Source organism: Rhinopithecus bieti, unplaced genomic scaffold (assembly GCF_001698545.2).
Source record: "Rhinopithecus bieti isolate Rb0 unplaced genomic scaffold, ASM169854v2 scaffold_76561, whole genome shotgun sequence".
Taxonomy (NCBI): domain Eukaryota; kingdom Metazoa; phylum Chordata; class Mammalia; order Primates; family Cercopithecidae; genus Rhinopithecus; species Rhinopithecus bieti.
In genome coordinates, this window is record NW_016828394.1 from 323,996 (window position 1) to 342,468 (window position 18,473).

General features: G+C 40.8%; 1 protein-coding gene across 5 annotated transcripts in view; it reads left to right on the forward strand.

The window, feature by feature from the left end:
* Positions 1 to 18,473, forward strand: part of EBF1 (EBF transcription factor 1) — a 413,838-nt gene that overhangs the window by 280,934 nt on the left and 114,431 nt on the right. For 3 of the 5 annotated variants that reach the window (XM_017864540.1, XM_017864536.1, XM_017864537.1), the window contains exon 8: positions 2,358 to 2,499. In XM_017864540.1, the coding sequence (XP_017720029.1) occupies positions 2,358 to 2,499 (142 nt within the window). The remainder of the gene's footprint in view (positions 1 to 2,357; positions 2,500 to 18,473) is intronic. The other 2 variants (XM_017864538.1, XM_017864539.1) reach the window with 1 other exon arrangement.

Consider the following 18,473-nt stretch of genomic DNA (forward strand, 5'->3'; position numbering starts at 1 on the left):
GAAAAACATATGGGGTATAGTTTTTTTTTTCCCCTTAACCGTTTTGACATTTTGTTCAATGTAGGATTAGATGACAGTGTCTTTGAAAGATACTGAATATTTTAAGCCTTAAGTTTGTAGAGCTTGTGTCTTACAGGTGCATGGTGAATTGTCATTGTTTTTTTTCTTCCTAAGACAGACATCTAGAATAACCACTTTCTGTATTTCCTGACACTGAAAACAGATACGGTTTGGGATTCCTTTTATAGTTTCTTCAGCTAACGACTCCAGTGACCGCTCAATTGTGGTCTCATAGTAAATCAAAATTTCTTTGAAAGACCCAGCTCTGTTATGTAATTGTAAGTCCTAAGAAGTCATCTCTCTAAAAAGAAAGGTGAATTTCTGTTGCCTTAAATAATGTTGACTTTGCCACTACATATGATAGTTTTTGAAGGCAAAATAAGTAGACCGTTTTCTTCTTTTCTTCCTTCTTTTAAATTAACCTGTGAACACATAAGTTGTGTTTACACATAAGGCTGTGTCAGATCTGGTTGGCCAATCATGAATAAAGAGAAGAACCACTCTGCAAACGTCTGCATCAAACGTACGTGTCATCCCCCAAATGATTTGTTCTAGATGGAATGTGGGGTTTCACAGTGGCTAAGGAGAATACTCTGATTCCCTTACTGAACTCTCAACTGTTTTCTATGCATTTTAATAAAGCAGATTTAGAAAACAAAACCAACCTTATGCTACTAGCGTGAGTGATGTGTTCATAGCCTGCAATTTGTTAGCATCTTGGAGGCTCTGGGAAAGGAAATTCACCATATTTTGCCAGGATGCACTTAGGTCAACGAGGAGGACAGTGGAACTTTTAAGTATGGAAAGACTGGTGGGGACTGGGGTCCAAGCTGACAATTCACAGGCGTAGGCCAGGACCCAGAGTTTTCCCCTCTGCCCAACTTAGCTGATGAAACATTAGTGTTGCACAAGACTCTTCAGAAGTCGATGCCCCCTTCGGCCAACTCGGAGAAAAGGCTTCCTCAGAAACTGAGGCCTCCATCTGTGCCAATCCTTGTAAGCGGTTCACCTCTTCAGAGGCTAATGCCTCTCAAAACCAAGAACAATTAAAGCCAGAGTCTTTCCAAGCAACTGGGGAATTGAGCAAAATAAATCAGAAATCCTCAGCCTTCGCTCTGGAGGCTCGCCTCATTATGAGAGCAGATCTATTAGCCCTCTTGCCATTGTCTTTCATTTCTCAAGTGAGGTGATTCTAATTAAATTAATCTGCATGTCAATCTATCGGTGATCAATCAAAGAGCCTGAGGTTTCCCCTATGCTGCAGGGTGCTTGTGGCTGACAGGGGCTGATAATGGAGGAAGAAATAAACTGTCAAGCAAAGTTAATTAGTCAACATAATAGGTGGATTAAACGGGAGCGGGCTGATTGCTGTTTCCCGTGTCAAAGCATGAGGTGGGAGCTGAAGCTGCAATTACAGACAATTATTATATTTGGTTGTAAGAGGTCGCATGAATAAACATATCTCTATGGGTTTCAGTTTTAATCCCTTTCCCCATTTAATATAAGGAGAAGTGTAGGTCATTTCTTCTCATTGTTTTAGTCAAAGTTCTCTGAGACAACATCTTTGCCTGTGTCTCTTCTGGCAAACTCGGTTCACAGTCACTTTATGAGATGGTTTCAGTGTCTAAATTATGCCTTGGGCCAGTCCCACCAGTTTTTTTTTTTTTTTTTTAATTTGCAACAGATCTAGGACCCTTAATTAGCAGGAATTTTTTGGGGTGGGGTGATGGTGATAGTAGCGAGGGGGACTTTGGTCTGATGAACCAAACTAATGTGGAAAGAAAAAAGTACAAGAAATCTCAAAAGACACCCAGGAGAGAAAATGCATCCCAGCTCTTACTGAAATCTTTTCATTTCTCTATCCTCTTAACCCTGACACAGTGGGGCGGGGGGGGGGAATATTTTAAAGATTCAAAAGATTTTTATTTGCATGATCAACTGTGATATCTGCTTCAGTGTCTAAACTGAAGGGTAATTTAGGTGAAACACAACCACCCTGGTGTAAAAAAATATGCTAATAAAGATCCTCTTGTTAAAATTATGGTTAACAGTGTACCTTCTGCTGTATAACTATAAACTGTGCAATTTTACTTAAAACTGCATCAAAAGCGTTCCATGCCAAAGACCCACTCATCAATAGCTCCTCTTGTTAGACTTGTACAGCATAAGCACCAGTTATTATGTGAAATAGCTATGCAATTTTCTTCAGCTCCCAGCTGTTATTTATTTAACTTGAGTTTATTACCCACCATGCTTTTATATTAAAATGTTCATTCATTTCTTTCTTATGTCTCCAGGTCGTGGTGTCTACGACAGTCAATGTGGATGGCCATGTCCTGGCAGTCTCTGATAACATGTTTGTCCATAATAATTCCAAACATGGGCGGAGGGCTCGGAGGCTTGACCCCTCGGAAGGTACGCCCTCTTATCTGGAACATGGTAGGCGAATCATTTTCATTGGTTGGCATTGCTACTTTAACTGTGAATATATTTGGTTTCTTTCTTCCACTCTACCACATGTTCTACTCTGTTTAAATTTCAAAGGTCTGTTTGAATACGATTGGTCCTCCAGGGTTTTTTCTCTTCAACATATGATGCCAAATATTTAAAGACAGGAAAATATCTCTGAGGCCCATCTTTCTTGTGGGACCACTCTCTACTCTGGAAATGGCTAATATTGCCTCCTTTCAGGTTGAGAGAAAGGAGGCCTGGACCATTGCTTTATTCTAAGCTCCCACTGGATTACAAAATAAGGAAAGGCCAATCCAAGGGAAAAATAAGGAGAGGCCACGCAATTTGGTATCACAAAATTGTGATATATTTGACGTGTTTATAATTGACCACTGAGGTTTTATAATGAACCCATCCTCTTTACCATCCTCCTGGTGTATCTCAGTGACTACCTGTTGAACTTCATTTGGAGATCAGGTTCAATGTCGAGGTTGGAGGTGCTTTCTGAATATGAAGCCCAGACCAAATGTCCCTCCTGTGCTCTGTACCTAACTCTCACCTCTTCACCACATGATAGAACTTGCTTTCTGTAGGTAGACTTTGGTAGCGAGAAATCACATTTGTCTTGAGAATTATGGCTAATCAGTGGTGCCGTTGAGAAGACTGAAGGAAACCAGATAAAAATTTGAATCAAGGAAAGTGAATGCCACTCAGAAGAACCATGGGTTGGGTTAGGGGCACGCCTGAATTTTTCAGTCTGCATGTGTGTGTAATGTATCCACTCTTCCTCCTCTCCACTCATCCATCCATCCATTTATCTATCCATTCATCCATCCATTCATCCAAGAATGAGTGACTGAGGCTTTACTGGATACCAGTCACCATGTTAGACTTTCTTCAATTGCCTCAAACTCTCAACCCATTTCCCTCACTTCCCTTTCCAGTTTGCTAGGTCAGCAAGATTCTTCTCAGAACGCTACAGCACAAATTATCACCTGATTGCCTGTTTTTTTCCGTGGGCCAGGAGTTGACCATAATTCACACGGTAGAAAACTCCCTTCTCTGCCAGCATCCCAATTTAATAAACACACCACTCTCATCATTTTTTGCCTGGCTTTTCCCCCTGTGCTTATGGAACTTTTTATTAATTAGCCAGATGTAACACTCTTAGAAGGGATTCTTCACCACATCCAGTTTTACAGTCTTTTTAAAGTAAACCATCATCTTTCAAAAGCTGCTTCTTTATGGTTTCATTAGTGCTGAGACGGATTGATATTACATTTTGCAGGAGGCCATTTCAAACACCTGCTCATGATTACATTCCTAGTTCCATTTCTGTACTTAAAATTATTCTGATCGTCACTTTACAGTAATGTCTTTATAATACCCTTCGAGTCACTTAAGGCATTGTGTGACTAGAGGTGTTTAGGTGAAAGGAGGAGGTAAAATTAGGGAAATACAGTGGGCATGGTTTGGAGAGTGCTGCTTAAGGACTGAAGTTATGTTTTTGACTGTGGCTGGTTCGTTGCAATAGGTACTGTCCAATCTGGTGACAGACTTGACTGTCAGTTTGAAATCTGAGTTCACACTTTCAAAATACGCTTAGGCTACACCCAGCTCCTATTTCTGCTCTCGGGAAGCCAGTGAGAAAGCTCCTGACATCATGCAAATTATCCTTCCAACAAAACACCCAAAGCAAACATAGAATATAACCTGCTCTAAAAGAGCCCTCTAGGCAATGAGGATCAGTAACATTATTTTGCAGCATGATAAAGGACTAGGTTGTGAAATAGGTACCAGGAACCCCAAATTCAATCCTTAGTTTCACTCTGGCCTCTATTTGACCTTGGACAAGTTGCTTTAGCTTTTGGGATCCTTGATTTCCTCCTTGTTAAAATGAAGGTGATGATCTGTAGGAGAGTAAAAAAAATCTGTGCTTTGGGTGGGGGCAGGTAATGTAGATAGGGAAGTGGGCTGGGTGGAGGCTGAGAAGACAGGCAAGTACACGCTCTGGTGCCCCCCGGCCCCAGCCAGTTGTTGCTAAGGGGAATGAGAGCCCAAGTGGGGCCAGATATTCCAGTTTGGCAACAATGCATTTTTAATTGTTGGTAACTAATTACAAAATTTTTGGACACTGAAGGGAGGAGAGGGGGGAAAAAAGCCACTTAGGAAGAATGCAGCCACAGGCCAACAGTTTGAGACCTCTGGATCAACACAGCTATAAGCTTCCTCCCAGCTCAGATGTTCCCTCTTCTAAGAGTATTAATATTTCAGTTGGGATATCATATTATTCTAAGTTTTAAAGACAGCATTTTATTCACCGGCTTCAGTTTACGAGTCCACAAATGGCCATATTATTATAAGATATTATTCCAAAAATGGTGACATTTCACTGCGTGTAAGTGGTTGGCCATCATTGGGGACATAGGTATGTCCTATTTCCCTCATCTAGGGGACTTGACTTCACCTAAGCCTTACTTCACTTCTCTCCAGTGGAAAGAAAGGGTAGACATGTTCAAATTCTTAGTAATGACAATAACATAGAAATCTGCTTCTCTGCAGAGTGAGTCAACTAACCACACAAAACCACCCACTCATTTAGACACTTCAGGCTGACACATAAATATCTACTCAGCAAAGGGTGACTATTGAACTCTTTCATTGGTAATGTGTGGGAGTGGACCTAGATGCTAATTCATGTTGATGTGAGGGTAATACTTTATTTTGCTGTTGAAAAGTTCTATTTCAAAATGCTCTGTTTAAAAGACTTCGAGAATCACACACCCTCTGTCTCTCTGTCTCTCTGCTTCCACCCCCAACTGCCTTCAAATAGCTACCGCATGGTGAGACCGCAAAGCATGTTCTCCTCTTGTGACCTGTGGGAACCTACGTTTTCCCCCATTCTGGACTTTTTATCATCTAATTTACAGGTAGCCTGAATTATTTTGGGCTATTCTGCAAATCTCTATTTATATCCTGCTTGTCAGACCGTTGGAGGAAGTTTCCTTTTGTGGCTCACCTTTCTGCATATAAGTAGAGACAGAGATCGTGCTTTACATTCATGCGTGGGCTTTCTTATGTGACCCATGGACTCACAAACCCCTGTGCTCTGATAAATGACCCTGTAATTCAAGTATGAGAGTTGACAAAGGCAAATTTATTTCATAGACTCTTGCATGGTCCAAAGATAGTGAATCCTGGCATGCTATAGATCGTGGAAAATGGTCTTCCCCTGCACTTTCTCTTCATTCATAAATACCAAGATTTTCTTTGGCTGGATATTTATGGGACCATTTAGCCTAGTGAGGTTTCTTCTTTAAGCAATAGCTTTTTGGAAGATATACAGTTGTGGAGAGAGACAGCCTCAAAATGTGACTGCTCTCTCGGTTCCAATTTTTGAAAAAACATGGGCTCGGGATGAAAGGAGCTGAGTGGCTGCCACAAGGCTAAGTTCAGCGCTACCCTGTGTACTTGCCTTATCTTCCAGTCATTTGGGCAAGTTCATGAAGACTGTGTTCTGGGGAGTCGTTGAGGGGCTTGAGGAGTGTTGCTGTTGGCATTGTTGTTACCCTGAGTTCCAGGTTGTGTTTACTTGAATTCAAGGCCAACTGTGGCATCAGTTTCTCTGTTTCTTCCTCCTGTGGCAAAATGCGGTGCCCTCACAGCGCTGTGGTGCAGAGCCCCTGTTAGCTTGCATGTGCTAACACTTTATTATCTAATGATCTAATACGCAACAAGGCAAAGTGCCCATGCTCATCATTCTGACATAGAATGCCGGGAGAAGTGACTAAATTACTTTATGTACCATTAGCGCTTGCAGCTATGGTGAACTCACCGGCAGCATTTATGCAAATGCCTGTGAATACACTCTAGTGGCTTTGTCAGGAAACCGTCTGACAAGCAGTTTAAATGCTCATTTTTTAAAGGGGATATATGTATTTTTTTATTTTGGTGTGCATGTGTTTTCTCCTTTCCTCTCTTTTCTTTCCCTTCTCCCCTTTTGGGCCATTGGAGGACTTGCCTCCTCCGTGGTGACTAGAAAAATGTGAGCACGTTCCAGAGCTCACCCATCAGTAGGAGCCCTTTCCAGGAGTGGGATTAAGTTCCCAATAGGGTATTCTTTAGATCTAGTTTCTTTTTTTATTGTTTTGAATGTGTACATCCTTCATATTTATTTGAAAAAAAAAATGGACCTATTAATCAAGAGTTTTTAGAATATAAACATGTTAGTGTTCATGAGCTCTGACCTGAGGTCCTACTTAATTTTTTAGATCAAAGGCAGGTTCTTTAAAACATACTCACTTTTCAAAAATGAAAAATGATTGAAATTTAGCTTTTGTGGGCATCAGATACAAATCAATTAAATTTCCCTTCAAAGTTATGATAAAGACTGCAACATAAAACATAAACGGGCCAAGATCTCAAGATAAATAAAAACCATAGTGGAGTTTGGTCACACTCAAAATATTTTGAAGAATAAAGACTGATGATAGACTCACTGGGCGCATCTCCTGGCTGTGATTACAGCTCTGGAGAAATAGAGTCAGGTGTTCACTACCACCAGTGAATTCTGACCTTTTGGTTGTAGTGTCGCTTTACAACTGTCTCTGACAACATGGAGGTGTTCTTGATCTTTAGCATATGACCTTCTATAATCCTTTTGATCCAGACAGAGGCAGTTTTTGCTTCTGTCAGTTGCCCCTGGGTATCCAGCACCATTGACTTCCTGTGATCAGCTGCATTTAAATGTGTTTTTTGTTTGTTTGGTTTGTTTGTTTGTTTTTATGTTTTTACGGAAATGTGGAGAAAGATGGTTTGAGCTTGAAGAGATTACCCCAAATTGAGCCAGTCTCTTTTCCCTTCTGTATAATATGGTCCTAACAGGACGATAGAAGGAGGATCAGGCTGTCTGGCTGAAGAGCTGGATTCTAGTTCAGACTGCCATTAACTAGCTGTGTGGCCCTGGGAAGGTCACTTTGCTTCTGTGGGTCTCAGTTTTGTATGTCCAGTGAGAGTCAGGTAGCGTTCTCTCTAGGCTTCCTTTTAGCGTGCACTACTTTGTGGTGCTCTGAACTGAAGCTATTGGCACATGACTTTCTGCAGGAGGTGACTTTGGAGAAATAGGACTTTCTGGGAACAGAGAAATCCACTGGTGTTTTCTAATAGAACCCTTCCTTTGGATCTCCATCCAAGGCATAAGGTGTCAGTAAGGTGGACTTGAAATCACTCATTCATACTAAGCATGCACTACATGCTAGACATTAAGCTAGGAGCAGTAGGATAATGCAGACTTAGTCCTTGCCTTCACAGAATATATACTGTGAATAGAGAGGAGAGGTACTAAGCAAAGTGTATGACAATGTAAATAGAGAGGAGGGGTACTAAACAAAATTAGAGTGGTACATCAAAGGGGGACCACAAAAGCAGAGGAGAGTAATGAAGTGTCGGGGAAGCTTTCTTTGAGGAAATCTCATTTATGCCAAAACCAAAGAGATGAGTAAGTTTTTACTAGGTGTCTTAGTCTGTTTTCTGTTGCTTTAACAGACTGGGTAATTTCTGAGGAACAGGAGTTTATGTCTTGCGGTTCTGGAGGCTGGGAAGTTCAAGGTCATGATGCCAGTAGTGGTGAGGGCTTCCAGGTTGCATCATCCCATTGTGGAAAGGAGGAAGGGCAAGCAAGTGTGGGTAAAGAGAGCTCACTTTTATAACTAACCCACTCCCGCAATAATGGAATTAGTCTGTTGAGGAAGGTAGAGCCCCCATGATCTAATCACTTCTTAAAGGTCCTACCTCTTAACACTGTTGAAACTGCAATTACATTTCAACATGAATTTTGGCAGGGACATTCAACCATTCATCTATTCAAACCATAGCACTAGGCACAGGGGACAAAAAAAAAATTGCCAGGTATAGGAAACTGTGTGCAAGGGTTGTTTTGCTTAGGTGAATTCCAGGAACAAAAGACTGAGAGGGCTCCTGTTGCTCCCAGGCAAGGGAGGAGTGGCAGGAGATGAGACTGGGGTGGCTGTGAGGGCTACATCATGCAGGCCAAAGTGGGCTGGTCAGGCCATGGTCTTGGTGGCAATTGTGAAGTGAGAGGGAGGTCAGGCAGGGCTTTGATGAACTCAGTTTCAATTATATGGGCTCCTCAGATCCCGTGAAAGCCCAGGGCAAGATTGCTCAGACCTGCTTATAACTTCGCCCTTCGCTGCTGGACTTTGGAAACTCACCAGGGAGTTGGCTGTGCTTTGGAGCTGTCCCCCTAATTACTCCTTATTGTATCAATAGTGCATGTGTTCTTTTTAGAAAGTCAAACATTTTAAGTCCTTTTCCTTTTTTTTTTTTTTTTTTTTTTTTCAGATGGCTTTGTATTATTGATTTAGTTTTTTGTAAGTGGCTTAGAAAGAGTGTACCTTCTGACATCTTTTTAAATGTGTGGAGACCCTCACCTTTTCAAGGTCTTTTGAGTGGAGGGCGGCTGCATTATTTGACCCATTAAAATGTATATTACCACAACAAAACTTAATGAGTGAAAATAAACTAAAACAACAGAGAAAAATATACCCTCCCAAATTTCTCTCTCCCCTCCTACCAGGGGCAATGCCTGAGTGACAGCTCACACTAAGGGAAGTCATTGAAGGATGGAAGGTCATTTCTTTCACTCTTCCTCATTCTACAGAGACCCAGAAAGTGGATATAATCTGCTCACACTTAAACATAGCTTGTTTCTGTCAAAATCCATTCAGTGCTCTTTATACTTATCCATGTGCATTTCAGGGGTTGCATAGTTTCCTGGTCACTGGATAAACATGCCAAGGGATTTGGGGTCCACCCCAATGCCTGTACATTTCATATTGGCCTAGCCTTGCCTCCAGTCTTTCTGGGATTCCCAGGATGCTGAGAAGAATGTCCGTAAAATAAATCCAGCTTCCTGACAGAAATGTACATTCAAGGGCAGATGTTGGATGATGCATAGCTTCCCACACAGCCAACAGCCCTTCTGTGGCTAGTTTTGGTGCAGAATCCCAGCCAAGCCCGCTAAGGCAAGATCATCTTGGTGAAAGGCCCAGGCTAAGTAGGAAAATACTGGTGTCATCTTTTGTGACTGAGGGTGGCATGTTACAATTTACCAATTTATTTTCCTACTTGAAAAAAAGAAGACAGGTGAAAGAGCAGAACATTAGGGTTAAGAATATCGAGATGTGTCATAAAATAGAGCACTGAGACCCCAGATTTTCAGGTATCAAATCAGGGCTTTTACTTTGAGCAGTTGAGAAGATGCCTTTTGTCTTTCCTTGAAATAGAAAGGATATGGTAAATGGTCAAGATAATGCATAAGGATGTTAGTGAAGACTGATTTCCAGCGTATTCCCTAAGTAATTCATAAAGCAGGTAACACCAGAGATCCTAACACTGGGGATGTGGTGGCCAGCAGGATCTCAGCTTCAGACAGAGCGAAGAGTTCATGAGCAGGTGATCTATGTTCTGCTCATTTGACCATGGCACCACCGATAGCACTGATAATAAAGGAGAAATAGTGCTCAGACTTTGTTGCCATGCTTGACGGTAACCAGGCCAGGTAGTAATCTTTATTATTCTATTATTATTTACTACCACTACTGTTTTTTTTTAACTATTAGCATTTATGGATCATTTACTATATATGCCAGCACCATGGTAACCATTTTACTTATCAAGTCTTCCAACCAATCTCATGATATATGAATAATTATGATCCCCATTTTACAGATGAGAAAACCGAGGTTTAGAAAGAGTCAGTAACTTACTCAAAGCTGCAGAACTAATTAGAATTGGACCTGGAATTTGACCTTAGGTCTGCCTAATAACAGTGCTAAGAGTAATAACAATAAACATTCCCTGAGCCCTACTATGGCAGGCACAGAGTGCTATAGGTACCCTGTTGTAAAAATGAGACAACCAAGGCTGAAGAAGAGGGTCAATAACTAGCCTAAAGTCACATAGCAATTAAATAGTAGACCCAGGGTTCAAACCCAGGAAGTTTGATGCTGAAGTCTATACTCTCAACTATTGCTTTGGTACATTACAAGAAATTCCTTCCATCTCCTATCCTATTGTTCTTATTTTTTTCTTAACACAATCAAGGCAATTGTGCTGGTATCTTAAATAGACTTTTTAAAAGTTAACCCAGAGCATATCTTTTTTTAAAAAATGGGGCACATCATGTATATTTACTTTATAGTTTATTTTCCTTCAGAAACGTGAAGGAAATTTTTTGGCTGGGACACATTCTGCTAGTCAAATTTTAAAAAATGCTGATTTTATTCGATGATGAGTATATTTTCTATGTGGCTGGCAAGATAATAAGGATGCTGGTAATATTTTATTTATTTGCAAGAATGTTCTAACTCATCTCCCTAGAAATCATTTGTTGGCCATATGGGCTCTCTGGCACGTGTACAAGGTGTGGAGGAAGGAGTCCATGAGAAAATGATGAGATGATGAGTTAGGCAGCCGTTAGGATACTGAAGAGTTCGGGAACCTCATGCTAGAAATAACATGTGAAACAGATTTGGATACAGGGAGGCTAGTTTCTTATATGAATTTCTTGACAAACCTGTAAACTGTGGGAAATTTCCAGTATTTGGTTGGTTGAGCTAATAAATGAGTGAATCACACCTGACTTATTTTAATAAGCACAAAGTGTGGTGTGTTGTGTGTTGTAGGGGGGATTTGGGGGCAAAGATTGTTGCTTTCTACTTATACTTTGGCTAGAAATGACAGAACTGTATTTAAAAACTTTTTTTTTTTTTTTTTTTTGAGACAGGGCCTTGCTTTGTTGCCCAGGCTATGAAGTGCAGTGGTGCAATCATAGCTCACTTTAGCCTCAGACTCCTGCACTCAAGCTATCCTCTCACTTCAGCCTCCCGAGTAGCTGGGACTACAGGTGCACTCCACCACACCAGGCTAATTGTTTTGATTTTGTAGAGACAAGGGTCACTATATTGCCCAGGCTGGTCTTGAATGCCTGGGCTTAAGCAATTACATCCCTTTGGTCTCCCAAAGTGCTGGGATTACAGGCATGAGCCAGCCTGGTCAGAACTTTTTTAAGCCTAATTTTTTTTTGTCTTATATTTTGGTTACAAAAGCATCATAATCCCAATTGAATTGATTTGCCTAACTGATTGTTTCAAACCAAGCTGTCTCTATATTTATCTGTCACAGGAGTTTCCCTCACTTGAGAATTTTAGAGGCTTCAAATGATGTTCATGGGCAAGTAAAAGCTTTGATGTGCTGTTCATAAACCCTTCTTAAGATGAGATATTTAGGAGCAGTGGCCAGGGGTTGATTTCTGATTTTGAAATATGTTTGACCATTTTCAGTTATATATGCAAAAATAAATTAAAACCAAGCTCTGCCACTACCTTACTACATGACTTTGAGTATGTACTTTGATTTATGTGGGCCTCTGTTTCCTCATCAGTTAAGGTGGGTCTTGAAAGAGCCCTTCAAGCTCTGATTATTTGTTTTTTGAACTCAACTAATTCTGTGAGAGATTCTTCTATCGCTTAAGGGGCTACACACCTGCAGCCTTGGAAAAGTGGCTACCGAAATGCCCAGGTGATGGTCATTCTAGGGAACGGACCCAATTTCCCTCCATCTTGGCCATCTCTGCAGGAGGTTAACAGTTGGTTCTAGGAGTTCTGGAAAAGCCACAGAAATGTAGCATACACACCCATTTCACCTCAGGGAGCTCTCACCCTGCATTCTTCTCCCCGAATCCCGAATTTCTTCAGCTGGGAGCGTGTTGTGTACAAGCGGCTTGATGGTTAGCAGTGAGCTTTCAGACCACTATTTCCCATGCAGTAGGTGAGATAATTTTAGAAAATAGGGGAAAAACATTAAAACATTTTTAATGGTTATGTGTTTATGTTAATGCATAAACAAAACAATAACTCCAGCTTCAAAATCGATCTCACAGCTATTATTGCTTAGGGCAAGACTAAAGTTAAAGAAAAAGCTGATCTAAACAGACATAGTAGCTACATACTATTAAGTAAATAATAGTGTAAGTGGTACAGGGATAGAGGAAAATCATGACTGAAGCTTGGGAAATGCTGTTAGAGAGGGCTGTAAGGGTTGGGGGAAGTAATAATTCTTTCAAGTCACCGGGAAACAGTGTAGGAGCCTGGGAAACATTCTTTTTTTTTTTGAGTCAAATCATTTTTAAAAGAAAGTCCTTTAGGCTCAGTTTACCATTAGAATAGACTTAAATATCCTAACAGGATTAAAAAAAATAAAACTCCCAAGCTGCTGTTTTTTATTTTTAAACAAGTGGTGTCTGCACGTCAGAAAGCAGAAATTAGTTTGGAAAGAGGGCTTGCATCAAGACAGAAAATCAGCCAGGGTCCACCCAGGCAGCCCATTATGATAATATATACGGAACCAGCTGGACACTGAGCAAGGCTGACATTGTGTTGTCAAGGGCAGGATCGCCCATCAATTTCTGAGATAGAATTTGAGTTCAAATGACAGAAAAAGCAGCAACTGTGTTGAAACTGATGCATGGGGGAGGGGCAGGCAGGCAGGAACCACCGGGCCTAAACGCAGGAAGTCCTGGTACCTCCGGAAGGGGGTGGCTCTGTTTTCTCATCTGGCTGCTACCCTTCCTTCTAACCTTAACATCTGTCAGCAAGATCCACCTGGGTCCTTGCACGATTAGAGCCCACTATACGGGGAGCTTACTGGTGCTAATTTTAACCCCCAAGAGAATGGAGTGCCTGCTGCTGAAATGGGGGCTAGGTCGACCCAGGAAACGGGACTCCACATAGCCACCAGTTGTCAACCTAAGAAGCCCATCATGGGTGTAGTGGCAATTGTTCATAACTTCTGGATGAATTCGTAACTTTTCAGCTACTCTGCACAGTCCCTTAACATCTTAATAACACCAATGATTCCTCTTTGGTTCATTTGCTTATTCATTCAATCATTCATCTATTTAACACTAACACATGTTTATTGACTGACTGCCAATTATATCAGACAATAGGGCTACAGAGGTGATAAGGCAGGGACAGTTGTTAGCATTATGAGGTAGACTGTCATGTGAGTGTATTTATGTGCTGATATTAGACAAATAATGGCACACGGAATGATTTAAACTGCAATGATGGTTAAGTGCTATAAGGTACAAATACAGACTCCTAAGAGAGCTTAAAACTGGGGGACTCAGCCAAGTCTGAAGAATCAGGGAAACATTTAAAATTTTAAATGAGAATGATCAGGAGAGGGGAAAGCATATTGAAAATTCCATGTGGGGATAAAACATCAGAAGCTGTAGGGAGGGCAAATAGGGAAAGTAGGTTAGGTCTGAGATCCATTTTTGAGAAACTAAACCTGGAAATTTTCCATAGGTTGTTTACTCTTTGAGATGTGGTTCCACTGCAGTTTCTTAATCATGGGCTAACAGAACTCATTGTCCATAAAATGGTAGCATTTAGAGCAGTGTTTTGGGTGATGATGGCGTTACTGTTATGATAGCGGTCGTTAAGTACTTGCTCTGCATCAAGTTCAGTGCTAAGCACTTTGTATGATCTCTTTTAATGCTCTTAACAGCCATGGGAGGGCACTAGTATTATTAATTTTACTTAACACGTTTGGGAAACTGAGACCATCCTTTAAGGATTTGGTCGTGGCCAACGTTAGGTTTTTATCCGTAGCTTTTGGATCTCCAAGTAGCTGACACAAGGGGTCCTCACCACTGTTTTTTTCTTACTGTTTAGTCAGTGCTAATCTCCCCTCCACACTGGACTTCAGAGGTGGAGAGAAATTCTCCTGCTATTTGAGCATGTAATAGAATACCTGCTTCAATTGAAACAAATTGACGACATTACTCAAAGGCAAATTGAAAAGCCAGATCTATGCTAAATCCCAAGGGTAAGTTAGTTGGCATGTGCAGTGATATATGGGAAGGTGCTTTTCTGGGTTAAGATAAAAAGTCCTGGTATCACGTCACACTATCAGGCACCCCATCTCAAACTCCCTGTGCCAGCCCTGCAACTTGAAATACTCAGTGGACAGAAATGAAACTTTATAGAAATTAGGTGGTCATCATTCTTATCAGATGAATATGATGCCATCAGCATGATTTTAGCATCCTCGAAAAAAAGAGATTTACCTGGAGGGACACAAGAGAAAGTCTGAGGCATGGATTGCGGGACTGTGGCTTTTCTACCGGCCTGCCGTGGGCAAGTCGGCTGGGAGATGACCTAGTAATTAAAATCGTGCTTAAACGTATGCTGCCGGTCAGTTATAACAGAAGCACTAACATGGGTAACCAGAGAAAGAAAAGAAAAGAAAAAAGCGAAACACAAAAGTAACACTCTTGAGCCCACAGGGTGCAGAAATAGATCTGAATGGACTGAGTGCCTATCTGAACACTAAGCATGAAAGCAGAACCCAAGTACTAATATATTTTTATTCCAATCTGTGAAATTAATCAATATTTTATATGCGAACATATGCTCCTGTGTTGCTGGCTTATTTAATTGACAGTTGCAATCAGCAGGACACCAGTTGTTCAAACCCACATTTTTCATCCACAGTTCTGGGGAGAAATGCAGCAGGAGACCCAGGGAACAGGGACATAGACAGTGTCAGATTTGAGGCCTCTTCTCAACCCTTCAGTTTCTTTCATCGACCTTGGGGCAAAGTAATAAAAATTTCAAGATAGTGCATATGTTGAATATGAACAGAGAGAGATGTACTTGGGCTGCCATTTATAAGAATGATGATTAAAATGAACATGGTTGGTACAAATTGAGATACTTAATTCTTTATTTTGTGTGTGTGTGTGTATTTCTCTTTTGAGCATAGCTGGAGAAGCCAACAGACACTGAGCACCTACTATGTGCTAGGCCTGAGGCAAATGCCGTTGGGTGTATTATCCGTGGGTTGGTGGGTGAAGGGGATATATCCCAGCCAGTTCCAATGTATTGGATCATTTCTTGATAGAGGAGGAAAATATATCTTTGGTCTTTCTTTGCCAAAATCTTCTGGCGGGATCATCAAACCAGCTGTGCTTTTCCAGTAAGTATTATGTGCAACAAATCTATAAAGTCAAACCTCATATTCCTCTACCTTTTAACTTTGGCAGAATCCTAGAAACTCTCCTTGATTTGGTTAACTAAAGGCCTGTGGAATCCAATCCTTGCTGTTTAAAAGAAAAAGAAAGTTGGGGGAAAGTGTTAAGGTACTATTTTAGGATAGTCTATTTGTTAGTAAATTTTATTATTTTCATGATATGTGCAACATTCTATAGTGAAGACCATTGGAATGGACAATGTCCAGATTAAAAATGAAAGTTAAAAGGAACTGCCCAATACTTTAAAAATGTTTCTCATAGTGTTGCTATCATTTGTATTAGCTGTTCATACTCAGTGTGTGTTTAGCAGCCCAACATGTAACAATAGAAAAGCTTCTAAGCCTGGAAGTTTGGCAGCATTTTCGATGTTCCTGTGTTTAAATTGGCACCTGTGCTATTATATTAGGATGCAATTTTCTGAACTTGGAAATAGAAGAAGGTGGAGAGAGATTTTACTATAATTCATATGAGGGTCTGAGTCTTAGGGGGAAAATAACTACTTGGAAATAGAGTAGTAATATTCTGTAAAGTTAATAAATATCCACCCTCTATCTTGGGGATAAGAAATTGCACAACTTAAGATTTTATGGGACTTTGGCTGTATTTGTATGATTGAAGTGAATATTTTAGCCAAACTGAACAGAAATTTCAGATAAACACCAAATTGAAGGGTAGTTTGGGTGTTTTAAATATTTGACTATATCGATCAACATGGATTCTCAAAGTCTCAAGTCCAGTTGAATCCCCGAGATTCAGCTATGTCATTTGTAAAGTGGAATGAGGAATATGGTCTGCTTGCCTACTGCTCAAGGTTGATATTAAGAATACTTAAGATAATGTATGGTAAAGCCCTTTAAAAACTTAACAATGCTAGTTAATTGTCAGGTATGGGTTGAGTGCAGAGTACTGTCTACCCAGTTTGTAAATGAATGAGGTACCTGTCTGCAAGGGATGCATTGACTAGTTGGGGTGATTTGCCTATGTATATACATGCCCAGATATATATAAAACACATGCATATATCAAGATAAGAGTTCAAGAAAAAGTGCAGTAAATAATAAATGGGAAAGATAGGAAGAGTTTGCTAAAGGGTTAGTGCTTTGTAGACAGATAGAAAGAGACACCTTTATGCAAAAGATGGATCTTTTTGGCAAGTAACTATTTGGGTGGTGGAAGTAAGTGGTATATCCTTCATAAAAAATATGCTGGGAACATGCAAAGGCTGTTTGGAGACAGTGGATTTGGGAAGCTGGTCATTACCATCTTTCTTTTCTTCTTCCCTATTTTCCTTCTCCTTCTCCTACAGCAACTTCTCTTCTTCCTCCTCCTCTTTATCAACTCACAATTTTTGCCCACTCTGTACTGAACTCTTCACATAGATTAACTCATTCAAACCTTACAACAATCCTATAAGGAGGCCTGTTTTATAACTATTATCCTCAGTTAAAGTGGTAGAAACTGAGGCTTTCAAAAAGTGAAGTAATTTGCCCAAGCTGGTAAATGGTGAAGCTGAAATGTGGGCTAGCTGAGGCCCCCTGAATCCAGAGCTGGTGCTCTTAACTGCTGCTGAGGCTGAAAATGAGACTGGAAAGGGAGAATGGGCCAGAATCGTGAGAGTGGACTTGATCCTGCTGGCTAAGTTTTGAAAGCTGGTATCTGAGGAAGGTTAATCTGGGTTTTGATAGGTAGACTGGACTTTGCATATAACTAATAATTATGTAGTAGAAATGAATCACAAACAGGCAACTGTAAGTATTTGTTCTTTGATGTCCAGACAGAACAGCCCAGACCCCAAAGAGTAATTTTTGAGGAAGTTGAGTCAGTACATCATGGAGTTGAGATGAAAGTGAACTTCCCACTCTTCTTTTCATGGCTTATGTGGGCAAAGTCAATGATACATATTCCTTTGCTTATGACATCACAGATCATCACCACGGAAACATCTGTGCTGTAACAAACGCTGGATTGCAGTGTCACTGAATGTGTCAGGGAGGAGAGGAAACTGGCTCAAAATGATAAGGCCTGAATAATGAAAGCTCACCGAAATACGTTAGCAATGGCAGCTTCGGTTGTGGAGAGAAATATAAGCAGAACTATTCTGAAAAGCACAAAGCAGGACTTGTGCATTATTAAAGGTTGGGCAAGGTTGGTTTCAAAATGCTGCTCACATTCAAAACATGGTTTTCTTAAAAAGTCACTATCTATGCTGTCTTACGTGATGACAATAAAAATCCTTCAGGAACAGGGAGCTCATCTCCCAAACGGCATATAGAAAATCTTCTGCATAGCAAAGAAAGGCCAACTGGGGGACTTCCATATGTTTTGAGAGAAGACGTAAAGATCAGGAGCAAAATTGGCCATGATTGTGTTTGTTGTTTGGTAAGTCAGTGACAGTATTAGTTCTATGATTGCAGAAGTTAATAATTAATCAGTAAAAGATGAATCTGAGCCCTCCAAGGATTTATGTAAGTTGCACAGTGGTAGATCATGAACTGAATCCAGCCTTCGGCCATATTTTGGTTTGGGTTGCATGGCACCTTAAGAAATTATGTATTAGGCCAGGTGCGGTGGCTCACGCCTGTAATCCCAGCACTTTGGGAGGCCGAGGCAGGTGGATCACCTGAAGTCGGGAGTTCAAGACCAGCCTGACCAACATGGAGAAACCCCATCTCCACTAAAAATACAAAATTAGCCAGGCATGATGGCACATGCCTGTAATCACAGCTACTAGGGAGGCTGAGACAAGAGAATCGCTTGAACCCAGGAGGCGGAGGTTGCGGTGAGCCGAGATCGTGCCATTGCACTCCAGCCTGGGCAAAAAGAGCGAAACTCCATCTCA